We start from the raw sequence: 12,676 nt of genomic DNA on the forward strand, positions 1-12,676 counted from the left end.
CAAACCCTGATTACCTGGATCCTAGGTCGATGCTCAACCACCAAGGCACGCCCAGGTGGGCCTTAGCGTTCTTTTGAAGGCCATTAAGAACATTTAGGTACTCTGAGCTCTTGAGAAGAATGGTTTTGAAATTAGTTTTATTCTGGGGCTTTTCAAATGATTAACACTAATATTCCTTGACAACCTTCCAACAACTGACAAGGAAATTTTTATCAGAATCTTATTAATTTTTTAGCACCTCTTAAATTATCGTTTTCCTGTACCTTTCTTCACACTGTAGTGCCCAGTGCTCATTCAGTTATGGAAAACCATGTGTAGAAGCAAGGTTGATACATTTTGGGGGAAAAACTAACCACCCTACCACCTTCCATCACAACCTTCTTGTAAAACTCATCTTAATTGCGTTAATGGTGACATAACCTTAGAATAGCAAGAATGATGCTTATGCCATTTCTGCTATTTGAATAATATATTGGAATTCAACAAGATGATATTAGAAATGTCATTATCACCAGCAAATCCATCTCAGGATCTGCTTTATTAAATATTGTGCAAAGTAGAATTGAGTTTTTTGAGTCAGGCTTAAAGGAAACTAGGTTAGTCAATTTTATATGTTCCCCACTACTGCTTAATTGTTTCAACTATATTGAAATAGAAATAAAATATTCGTAAAATATTTTAGGTTACTTTTCAAATCTGAAAATTGCACTGTCCTCACTTAGGAATTTATATAGCATAATGTAGCATATGGACAAATTAATGAAGTAGCATTGGCCTGAGACACCTTTAGGCACAGCCCAGATCCAGGGTAGGCCCCTGAGCTGCAGCAGGGATACAACTGCATGTGAACATTCTTTCTGAGCACATAATTAATTCCACAATGTTTATTAACCTTGTACCTGTCAGAAATGTTCTGCTTCTCTATATTGCCCTGAATGCATGTGTATGTCTGTGTGTTAACTTGTTTGCTTTGCTTTTTTCAGATTCAGTCTGCACCCATCTAACCCATGAAGATCCTGTTTTACAGCTGAAGAGCTCTTAGGAGTTCTCTTGCAGAGCCCTTCTATTTGTCCTAAAGAGGGGGAGAGAGGGCCAATTTGGGCACCTGTTTGTAAGTGCAGGTGGCTAAAATGCCATCAGAAGGTAGAAACTGGTAGAAATGGTTTTAGAAGAATGGTCAGGAGGACACATCATGCTCAATTGCTCAGTTGGGTGCTTCGGTGTCAGGCAACTGAGATGAGATCTGGGATCAGGCACAGAAACATATTCCCTCCCTCCCCTTGGGCCTGGCTTTTCTCTTTGATATCAATGTAGACACCTGAACATCTGATCAGTTGCTAATCTTGGGCAGTTTCTTTCTTAAAATAGACAAGCCCCTCATGTCTGGCATGTAATCATTCCATTTTAATGGGTGTCTGCATTTGTGAGACATTTGATTTATAAAGTCAGCTAAATTATTAAGAAGCACAGTTAGTTTATGAATTCTCCAGTCTCTTGATTTTTTTTCCCTTCTAGTCCAGTACTTCTAATTTTCCATATTTTGACTAATATGTAGCACATCCTTTGGTTCTGGTAGAGGAATTGATAAGAACCAGTATTTTATTATCACCATTATCATCTATGGATTTCAAGCATCTGGGCTCGCTGTTCCCCATTTCTAAGGATAATAACAGCAGTCTGGCAAACGAGCTCCCAAACCAAAACCTGAGAGCACTCTTACCTGAAATTACCCCTGATTATAATCCAGACCATAGACCCAGATCAACAGATTGTCTGGATGAGGGGAGCTTTCTAAATATGATTCTGTGCTTTTTCCTGTTCTAGTCTCCCACCAACTTTTCCATCCTTGAGCTATAACCTTGTTTTATATTTCAGGGAGTTATCCTGTTTTTGTAAAATGAGAGTTATTAATTTTATCTTGGCCCCTTTGCATTTTAATTAGACCCTGCAGAAACAACAAAATACTTGTCACAAGAAATTGGAGGATCTTTGCAGCTGGGTACGACAGGCAGAAAGAGCATTGGTGGGCCACCAAGATAGAACCACCCAGCAGGATCTTTCTGCTTTACAGAAGAACCAAAGTGACTTAAAGGTCAGTATAAGTTAATTCATTTTTTGCATTCTTTCAACAAGTATTTATAAAGGTTTGCTATGTGCCAGGCACGTGCTTAGTGTTAGCAACATAATGGTAACTATCCCTGCTCACGTGATACTTACAGTCTAGTGGAAAAGACAGATATTATAGATAATCACAAAAATGCACAAATTATTAACTATTATATCTCTAAAGGAAAAGTTACATGAGAACACATAACAGAGAGACCCAATCTAGTCTAGGATGTCAGAAAAGATTACCTTGAAGAAGTGTCACTTAAACTGAGAAATAAAGGATATGAAGTGATGGGAGAAGGAAGAGAATATGCAGGCAGAGGCCTGTTTATCTGTCTTGAGGTAGGAATGGGATCAAGCACCACATATACCAGAACTGAAAGAAAGCTAGTTCAGTTGGACTAAAAAGAACAAAAGGAAGATTAGTGAATGATGAAGCTGGAGACCAAGCAGTACACATATTATGCTGGTTCTTACTGGGTAATAAGAGTAAGGAGAGTAAGGAGACCAACCAGGCCTTGACTTAGCTAGAATCCTGCTGTCCACTCTTCTTTATAGAAGAATGATCTCTTTTAGAATAAATTATTACAAAATAAAAATCTCTGCCTGGCCAGGCATGGCTCAGCGGTTGAGCGTTGGCCTAGGATCCAGGAGATCATGGTTCGATTCCTGGTCAGGGCACATGCTGGGTTGCGGGCTCGATCCCCAGTTGGGGGCATGCAGGAGGCAGCCAAACAATGACTCTCTCATCATTGTTGTTTCTTTCTCTCTCTCTCCCTCTTCTTTCCTCTGTCTGAAATCAATAAAGATATATTTTTTTAAAAAAACCTCTGCTATTCAGCATGTTTATGGGGTCTCCTTTTTTTGTCTTCACTAAATTATTTACTCAGAAATGTCAATTTAAATTTTGCTTAGAAAATTAAATATCAAAACATTTTACCATTAAAAGATATTTTAAAATTTATTATTTGCATTGGTTTAGGCCTAAACTTTAAGCAAATTATAGTCAGGGACATATATCTGTTGCAGATATGTCATCCCAGCCATTCCACCTTTGCACTATTAGAGGTCTCAGGTGTACTAAAGTTGAAGGCTCTGCCATCCCTGTTTTCATGTCTTAAGGATTTACAGGACGACATTCAGAGTCATGCCACCTCATTTGCCAGTGTTGTCAAAGACATTGAAGGGTTCCTGGAAGAGAACCAGACCAAGCTGAGCCCCCATGAGCTGACAGCTCTTCGGGAAAAACTTCATCAGGCTAAGGAGCAACATGAGGCTCTCCAAGAACGGACATGGGTGGCCCAGAAGGAGCTGGAGGAAGTAGTGATCTCAGCCTTACAGCAGGAGACTGAAAAGGTAACCAGACTGCTTTGACGCTTGGTACTTTTCAAAAAAGAAAACTTTGGTACCTACACAGATGAAAGGTAATGAAAGGGAACTGCCTTATACAGAGCATAGAATTATGAAAAAGGGCTGTTCAGGAGCAGGTCTGTGAGCCAATACTTTATTTTTATAAGAAACATCCTGAAGAACTTGAAGTCAGGAATAGTTGGTAGGAAGTTCATATTACAAAAAAAAAAAAATCTGGCTGTCTGTGTACTTAGTGCTATGACTAATAGAAAAATGTCAGAAAGAATTTAGTGAGGAAAGGTAGTACCCTGGGGATGAAAATGTAAACAGCATATTTTGTACATGAATCTAGACTGGTGATCCAAGAGTGCCAGGGGAGGTATCTGGGGAGTCTCAGGGGCGACAAGCCATCCCCATGCTGCCACTATAGTTTCAGGGGAATAATGGCACTGGGATAAACCTATGAGAAGGTGCAGTCTCAAATGGTCTTCTGTACTCTGCTCGGCACTAGCAGATTGAATCGGAATCCTTTGTCTGGCCGTGGACTCTGATGCTAACAGGGAGGTAGAGGAAAGAGAAATAAGTTATCCAAAGATGAATTCAGAGTACACGAATGTATCACTTGTCATATCCTTTTTAATTAATTAAAATACTTGAAGAGGCAGAATGTAGTTTCAGAGCTCAGTGCTCTGTCTGGCAGAGAAAAGGACGGGAGCCTGTATTCTCCTTAGGAGGACCAGCAGGTGATTGAGCGCGACAGTGTGACCTCTTACCCTAGCAAGCCAGCGTATCACTTCTGCTGGAAAGGAGGCCATGAGGACTTGCTGGGGTGCCAGGACTAACTTACCTCTTAATAAAATAAAGGCCTTTAAATCCTAGGATTTGCGCCTGCCCCCCCTTTTAAAAATTAATTTTAGAGAGGCAGGAAGGGAGAGAGACAGACTGACAGAGAGAGAGAAACATCGATCTGTTGCCTCCCAACCAGGGATCGAACACACAACCTAGGTATGTGCCCTGGTTGGAAATTAAACCTGAGACCCTCTGATGCACGGGACAGCACTCCAACCAACTGAGCTACACTGGCCAAGCCACCCCCTCCCCCCTACTCTGTAAAGCAGTAAGATATAGACAAAATCTAGAGATTATTTTAAATAATTATTTTTTTCAACAGATTTAGATGCTCATTCTTTTTTGTGAGTTAACAGACTGATTATACCCAGTCTTAGAGCTTCTCTTTTTCTTTAGCATAAAAATTTCCCTCTTGACTTAACCTGTAACCTGTAACTTCTGAGTATCTAAGGCCTTCTCACTAGACTCCCTCCATGGCTTTCAGAGTAAAGCAGCAAAGGATCTGGCAGAGAATAGGAGTAAAATCAATGCCCTCTTGGATTGGGTGGCTTCAGTGGGATCGCCCAGTGGACAGATGGAACAGCCATCAGGAGCTAGCCTGGAGAAAGGAGGCTTGGATGCCACTGATGGCCACATGGGAGTGAACCGAGCCCCAGAGAAACTGGACAAGCAGTGTGAGAAGATGAAGGTGAGCATGTTAGCTTGTCCTCACTATGCTGGAGACTTTCTTCTGCTCTGGGCGAGTCGCCAATACTCCTTGCTCTTCCTAAATCCAGTGAGCACTTCTCAGTTCATCTTCTTTGTTGCCCCAGCAGTTTTGACACTGTTGGGCACTCCCCTTGAACTGCTCTCTCTCCCCCTTTATATAGCCCTACTCTGCCCTTGGTTATCTGTATTCCTTTCCCCCAGCCACCTTTCTATATACTGATGTGCTTTTACATAGTATCCCTAGGCCTGCTCTCATCTTCCTTGGGTAGCCTCAACTATTCATGACACTTCAATTATCATTTGTACTAAATAATTACATGTATATATTTTTCTTCAGCCCAAGTGCTATCCTGAACTTTAAGCCATTATATAAATCTGCCTTTCTATTGACAACTTGGAATCACAAGCATCTCAAACTGAAAAATGGAACTCCTGTTATAATACCCCTCCCCCAGTCAAACACACTCTCCTTCCTGTACTCCCCCTTAATTGAATTAGACGTGATCCTAGATTCCTTTCCTGCCTCACGATCCCATATCAAATCAGTCATCAAATCCTGTGTTGCTTATATCTCTTTCAGTCAGCCATAGCTCTCAGTCCCCATCGAGATGCTGTTGTAGTTGGGCTGCTGTCAGGTCTCCTCGTAGCTTGCCTGTCGGCCTTACCCTCCAGTTCATACCCCGCACTAAGTGATCCTTCTAAAATGCCGCATTCTTTTAATAGCTCCTTACTGCGCTCGTGAGATCATTTCTTACTGTTTATCTCTACTCATTCATTCATTTAGCAAATATTGAGCACCTGCTATATGACAGGTGTTGGAGGTAAACCAGTGAACCAACCAGATAAACTGTCTCCTGGGACACTAACTGGCATGTGAGGCACATTATATTGCATGATTGAAAGACGATTATATATTCAGGGCTCTTAAAAAACACATGCATCACACATTTTAGTAGTGCTACCTTTCTAGCAAAGAAAATTTGGTTTAGCTGGAGTGCTTCTGTTGAACGGCTTGTGTGGGCCATTGCCTTATTGTGTCTTAATAGGATTTCTGGCTCTGGCATGCCCATTCTATGCTTGGGAGATTCATTGCAGTGTCCCCCAAAGCCCTGGCACTTTGTAACAGCACAGGGCAGATGTGGCTCTGCTGTCATAGGAACCTTCCTGACACCTCTTGCTGGTAGCAGTCAGCATGATCAAGTAGTATCTGCATCCTAGGAAGGAAACCTTCTTACTTATGGGCAGGTGGGTTGGAAGATGAGAATGGGGCATCCGGTGGTACACAGACAGGCTGTATACCAGACACTCCCTACTCTCTATTTGAGCAGGGTATATTTGTCACCCCAGCTTCCCTGAGAGGACACTGGAATCTGAGGCTATCAGATTACTGTCAGTACAGGTTGAAACTGGATGATATTCTGAAGAAAAGTAGGCTATAGTCCTTCTCTAGGTAGCTGCATAAATGATATAGATAGTTAGGAACACTGACCAAACTCCCTCTGACTATTGTTAGACTTGAGAAGAACACTGTTAAAGCAACCACTACTGTCCATCTTTCACTTATATTCCATGGGAACAGAGAAAAGGTCCACATGTAAACACATGGAGATAGCACATACAAATTACCTATCCACTCCCACTGATATATACATTGTTTACTTAATCAATCAATTTTCCTAGATCTTTTCTGTTAGGGACAGTCTTTCTAGATAATTGACTTGACATGTTTCACAGCTAAGAATTTGCAGTTTTCATATTGTCCCATGTATGGCTCACCAAGCTTATTCTCTCCTTCCATTAATGTGGATAATTATTAGCTGGCCATCTGTACCTTCTCTTAGACTTAGGGTGATTTAGTGAAGAGATCTACATCTTTTTGGTATCACTTAACCCTGTCTTTAATATGCATATTATATTGTCTTCCTACGTTGCAGATTGTGCCACAAGTCAGATGAGATGATAGATGTAAAATATCTTTGAAAACTGTAAGATTCTATATGTATCCGTTCAGCTGGAATTAGCATATGGCATAATGCTTAGAGAGAGAGATTGGTGATTTCTGAACAGCTATAAAAATGGCCTACGAAAATCTCTCTCTACCTTTAGCTGTAGACAAAACCAAATTATTGTGGTGTCCCTACTGATTATCCTTTGTTTGGGGGGATTTTTGCCAGGCCCGTCACCAAGAATTGCTGTCTCAGCAGCAAAATTTCATCCTGGCCACCCAGTCAGCTCAGGCCTTCCTGGACCAGCATGGCCACAATCTCACACCTGAGGAACGACAGATGCTGCAGGAGAAACTAGGAGAACTTAAGGAACAGTACTCAACTTCCCTGGCCCAGTCAGAGGCAGAACTGAAGCAGGTGCAGACACTACGGGATGAGCTGCAGAAGTTTCTGCAGGATCATAGAGAGTTTGAAAACTGGCTGGAACGGTCTGAGAAAGAGCTGGAGAACATGCATAAGGGAGGCAGCAGCCCAGAAGCCCTTCCCTCCCTGCTAAAGCGGCAGGGAAGCTTCTCGGAGGATGTGATTTCCCACAAAGGAGACTTGAGGTTTGTGACTATCTCAGGACAGAAAGTGTTGGATACTGAAAACAGCTTGGAGGAAGGCAGAGAGCCATCAACAACTGGAACCTTAGTGAAGGACAAGCTGAAGGATGCAACAGAGAGATACACTGCTCTCCATTCAAAGGTATGAGAGAGGCTCCTGGCAACCTCTGGTGAAACAATTGTGGCAGCTCTCAGACAACTGTGGGTGCTTTCTGAGGCTTAGAAACCTCAGGACACAGTGAGTGAGCTAATTTGTATATTGACCACAGGTAGAATGTCTTATGAGCTATGCAAAAAATGCAAAACATGGAGACCCATGGGCTAATGCCCGATCCTAGAAATATCAGAGATATGTCTCACTCCAGTGGTGAAGGTGGAGGTTCTTGCCTTCCATATCCTGACCAGCAGACATGGTTCTCCTGGGAGACAGTACAGGGGAAACTTAAACCCAGTACACAGTCTGTATTCCTGGACAGAGCATCGAGGGTAAACCTTTATTTTCCTTCCTATCAGAGAACTCTGTTTAGCTCCTAAGGTATGGAATCTAGTCAGTTCTTCTCACCCTTCTTGTGCTTTGTATCAATACCTCTAACCCTCAAGGAGGAACACTTTTATACCTCTCAGTTCACTTCTGCCTACAACCTGATGTATATTTCTTTGATGGCTTTTCATACAACTCACTAAATCTTCCCTAGTATGTAATAAAGTTGAGGTGAATGTTTTGGATCAAACAATGAGGTACCCGCTCGTAGAAGGTAGTTGTTACTAATCCGTCCGTGGAGGCCCCGGCACTACCCCTAACTAGTTACAGTGAGTTCCCTGTAACAAAGCCAGGCCTGCGTTTGGCCTGGCCTTGCTTAAGCTTGCCTCCCCTCTTTTCTCTGGCGCAGTGTACACGATTGGGCTCTCACCTGAACAGGCTGCTAGGCCATTATCAGCAGTTCCAGAGCGGCACTGACAGCCTGCAGGCCTGGATGCAGGCTTGTGAGGCCAAGGTGGAGAAGCTCCTCTCAGATACTGTTGCCTCTGACCCCGGGGTCCTGCAACAGCAGCTTGCAACAACAAAGGTAAGCCAGGACACAGGCTGCTGCACTGCATGGCTTACAGTACCCAAAAGTAAAGCAAATGCTGGCATTTAGGTTGCAGGCAGTGGTTGGAATGCCTTGGACAAGGTCTCGTTCCTGAACAATTAATTCTAATACTTGTGGCTGTGGATAAGCTGAGAATGATTCTATAAAGCAGCTTAGTAGCTCTAGATTCCTAGAACTTCTTTGATCACTCAGATGTTCTTTTGTCCTTTTTTCATGGACAAGCAGCAGTTGCAGGAGGAATTGGCTGAGCACCAAGTACCTGTAGAAAAGCTCCAGAAAGTAGCTTGTGACCTCATGGAGATTGAAGGGGAGCCAGCCCCAGACCGCAGGCGTGTTCAAGAAACTACAGGTATGAAATGGTAATAGGAATAGTGCTGTCTCCATTCCTAGTATGTGCTTCTGTAATAGATCCCATTGTGTTGTTCAGGTATCTGATGCTCGCTGGGTGCTGATATAAACATGAATAGCTCACCCTTTCATGAATTTTATTCTTGTATCATTGAAGGACCTTTGCAATCTGGCTTCAACCCCTTTCCCCTAGGCATTCTGCCTTCTAGCTACACCCTACTTCTTTCCTTTCCCAAGTAAACTAGTCATTTCTTCACTGCTTTACCCCTGAAGTTTTTCCTGTTGCTTAGCTGATAACATTGAGTGCTTACCCTGCTTGATGAAATCTTGCTCATGCTCATGTTCATGCTTCAAGATACAGCCCAGAGGTTGCTTCCTTTGTAAAGTCCTGACCACCACCACCACCTCCAAAAAGAAATAAAAGATAAGAAATAACCATTCTTCTTTCAGGCTCCTCTCGTATTCTTAATGCCAATACAGCACTTGAGATTTTATTTTCACGGTTAGTTGTGATGTGCGTTCCTCTGCCTATGCTCTTTTAGAGTCTTAGGTTTGTAGAAAGGAAGGACTTAACACAATTATCTATAGTCCTTAGTATCTAGCACAACTTCTAGCACTTAGTAGGTGCTAAATAAATAATGCTGTGGAATTTAGCTCAAATACTAATGCCCTTTAAGCTTATTCCTTCTATTTGTCTTGATGTCTGTTGTTGTTATAATTACTGTGCAATTTAAATACATTCTTTTTAAAAGCACAACACAAAGATAGTCTCTACTCTCTCTTTTCATGGCCTTGATTTTCCAGATTCCATACTTAGCCATTTCCAAAGCCTCTCCTGTAGCCTGTCTGAGCGCTCTGCTCTGCTGCAAAAGGCAATTGCCCAATCTCAGAGTGTGCAAGAAAGCCTGGACAGCCTGTTACAGTCCATCAGGGAAGTTGAAAAAAACCTGGAAGAGGAGCAGGTAACATCCTTGTCATCAGGAGTCATCCAAGAAGCCCTGTCCACTAACATGGTAAGACCTCTACCCCAAGAGTTTGCATAGAGGGTGTATTTGCTATGTTCCATAATTGAATCACTTTGAAAAAGTATCAGGAGAAGAATTCATTTTTATGAATCTTCTGATGATGAGACTTAGACCTGGTGACTAATCCACATGAAGATACTGCTACCCAATTTCCAAATCATTGTTAAACTTCAAGAACAGTGCCGGTAGCAAAGTCATTTGGTGGAATGGGTTAGAGAACTAGGGGGATGAAACATATGGTATTCTGAAGGCTCAGTTGCAATCCTCCAACCCTCCATGAGGAGGTAAGCATGTAGTTATTAGAAGTTTATTAGATTGTGGCTCAGATATCCTAGAATAAGTGGGCCAGGAGCTGACAGACATATTCTTGATGACAGAAATTGAAGCAGGACATTGCTCGGCAAAAGAGCAGCTTGGAGGCCACCCGTGAGATGGTGACCCGATTCATGGAGACAGCAGACAGCACCACAGCAGCAGTGCTGCAGGGCAAACTGGCAGAGGTGAGCCAGCGCTTCCAACAGCTCTGTCTACAGCATCAAGAGAAGGAGAGCTCCCTGAAGAAGCTCCTGCCCCAGGCAGAGATGTTTGAACATCTCTCAGATAAGCTACAGCAATTCATGGAAAACAAAAGTCGGATCCTGGCCTCTGGAAATCAGCCAGATCAAGACATTGCACATTTCTTCCAGCAGATCCAGGTGAGGATATACTTGCCAAATTGATGACTAAAGGGCAAAGAAGGGGATGGAGGGGAACCAACATTTGCTGAGCACGTAAGGTGCCAGTCAGTGTACCAGAAACTTTACCTGCATGATCTTAAAGAATTATCACAACCATCCTGCAAACAGATATTGCTTGTCCATTTTTTAAAAACATAGCCTAGGTTTCTTTTTCACTCATACTACATGTTCAACCCAAATCAGCAGGATACTTAGCTCATCATGGTCGCCCAGGAATCCAAGTGGATGGAAACTTCATCCTGACATAAATTTTCATGATTATTACTTCAGTGGGAAGAGGGACTATGATATACGTTTACATTTTTCTAGTCAAAGCAAGTTTTACTTGAGCACACCTGACTGTGGTGATATGTAACCTACCATGTAACTAGAAGGCAGAGAGCTAGGAATATTTGGTGGGGAGTAATACCTACCGAAGATATATGCATATATCCAGGAGTGGAATTGCTGGCTCAGAGTATATGCATACACTTAATTTGACCAAGGAGTAGCCAACTTGAACTCGGGAATGACTGCACCTTTCTGTTTCACTGGTCTGTCTGTTCATATACCTTAGAACACTGTGTTAATTATAGAGGGTTTATGATATGTTTTAATATCTGGTAGGGCTAGTCTTCCTCATTCTTTTTTGGGGGGGATTTTTAATAGCTATAATTGCATATTTATTTTTCCATATGAACTTTAGAATCAACTTTATTAGTTCTAGAGAAAAAATTTGGCATTTTTATTTGGGTCACATTAAATTTACCTATACATACATACATATATACATACACACACATTTTTATGGTTGCCTTTACATTTGTTTAGGTCTGCTTTTGTGTCTTTCAGAGTGTTTTTAAGTTTTATTCATAAAGTTTTTACATGTTTCCTGTTAGTTGATTCCTAAAATTGTACCTTTTGTGGTGCTATTGTAAATGAAGTTCTCATGCTTGATTTTGATATGTTGGTTTTATATCCTGGTACCTGATTGAATTACTTCATTGTTTAATTTAGCTGTATTGTTGATTCCCTTGGGTTTTGCAACTACACTTTCATGTAATGTGAAAATGCAGTTTTACCTCTTTTTCAATTTTTAAACCACCAGTTGTTTTCTCTTACCTAATATCTTCAATACAGTGTTAAATAATATTGAGGAGAGCGTTTGCCTGTTTTACAGAAGAGATAGTCTGTAGAAGCTTAGAGAAGTTTAATAGATTAAGAGCACAAGCTAGTAAGTGGCAAAGCCATGATTGAATTTCAGGTCTTTTTGACTCCAAAAACATCCATTTTTTAAAATTTTTTTTTTGGTTAATTCTCACCTGAGGATATTTTTTCAAACCTGCAACCCAGGTACCTGCCCTTAACTGGGAAGTGGACCCTCGACCCCTCAGTCCAAGGGCCAACACTTTACTGAGCCACACCGACCAGCGCAAAAACCTCCATTATTTTCATTCTATTATGCTGCCTAGATACCGTTCATCTTTTAATGTGTGTTTATACGGATCAGCAGATTTAATACATTTCATTTGCTTGACAGGAGCTCAATTTGGAAATGGAAGACCAAAAGGAGAACCTTGATACTCTTGAACATCTGGTCACTGAACTGAGCTCCTGTGGCTTTGCACTAGACCTATCTCAGCACCAGGACAGGATACAGAACCTCAAAAAGGACTTCACGGAGCTACAGAAGATAGTTAAAGAAAGGTGAGCTCTTGTATATGTTGGTCAATGTAGGGGAGCTAATTTTTTCTTGCTGTTGAGTGAAATGATTATTTCACCATTTGTCACTAGAAAAGGTAACATCAAGAACTCTGTTACAGTCATTGGAGATTTGGCAAGTGCTTCTTTGAACCAAAGCTACCCATTCTTCTTGATGCTTAGTGGTTTTTCTGTTACTAAATAATGAATTCCTTCTTAGTAGTGGGG

General features: G+C 41.7%; 1 protein-coding gene across 4 annotated transcripts in view; it reads left to right on the top strand.

Moving 5' to 3' along the window:
• Positions 1-12,676, top strand: part of MACF1 (microtubule actin crosslinking factor 1) — a 305,107-nt gene that overhangs the window by 195,930 nt on the left and 96,501 nt on the right. For all 4 annotated transcript variants that reach the window (XM_081144947.1, XM_081144949.1, XM_081144948.1 and 1 more), the window contains 9 exons: positions 1,943-2,092; positions 3,232-3,465; positions 4,793-4,996; positions 7,191-7,709; positions 8,458-8,634; positions 8,884-9,007; positions 9,811-10,019; positions 10,409-10,726; positions 12,288-12,454. In XM_081144947.1, the coding sequence (XP_081001073.1) occupies positions 1,943-2,092; positions 3,232-3,465; positions 4,793-4,996; positions 7,191-7,709; positions 8,458-8,634; positions 8,884-9,007; positions 9,811-10,019; positions 10,409-10,726; positions 12,288-12,454 (2,102 nt within the window). The remainder of the gene's footprint in view (positions 1-1,942; positions 2,093-3,231; positions 3,466-4,792; positions 4,997-7,190; positions 7,710-8,457; positions 8,635-8,883; positions 9,008-9,810; positions 10,020-10,408; positions 10,727-12,287; positions 12,455-12,676) is intronic.

This window comes from Miniopterus schreibersii, assembly GCF_964146895.1.
Source record: "Miniopterus schreibersii genome assembly, chromosome: 8".
Classification (NCBI taxonomy): Eukaryota; Metazoa; Chordata; class Mammalia; order Chiroptera; family Miniopteridae; genus Miniopterus; species Miniopterus schreibersii.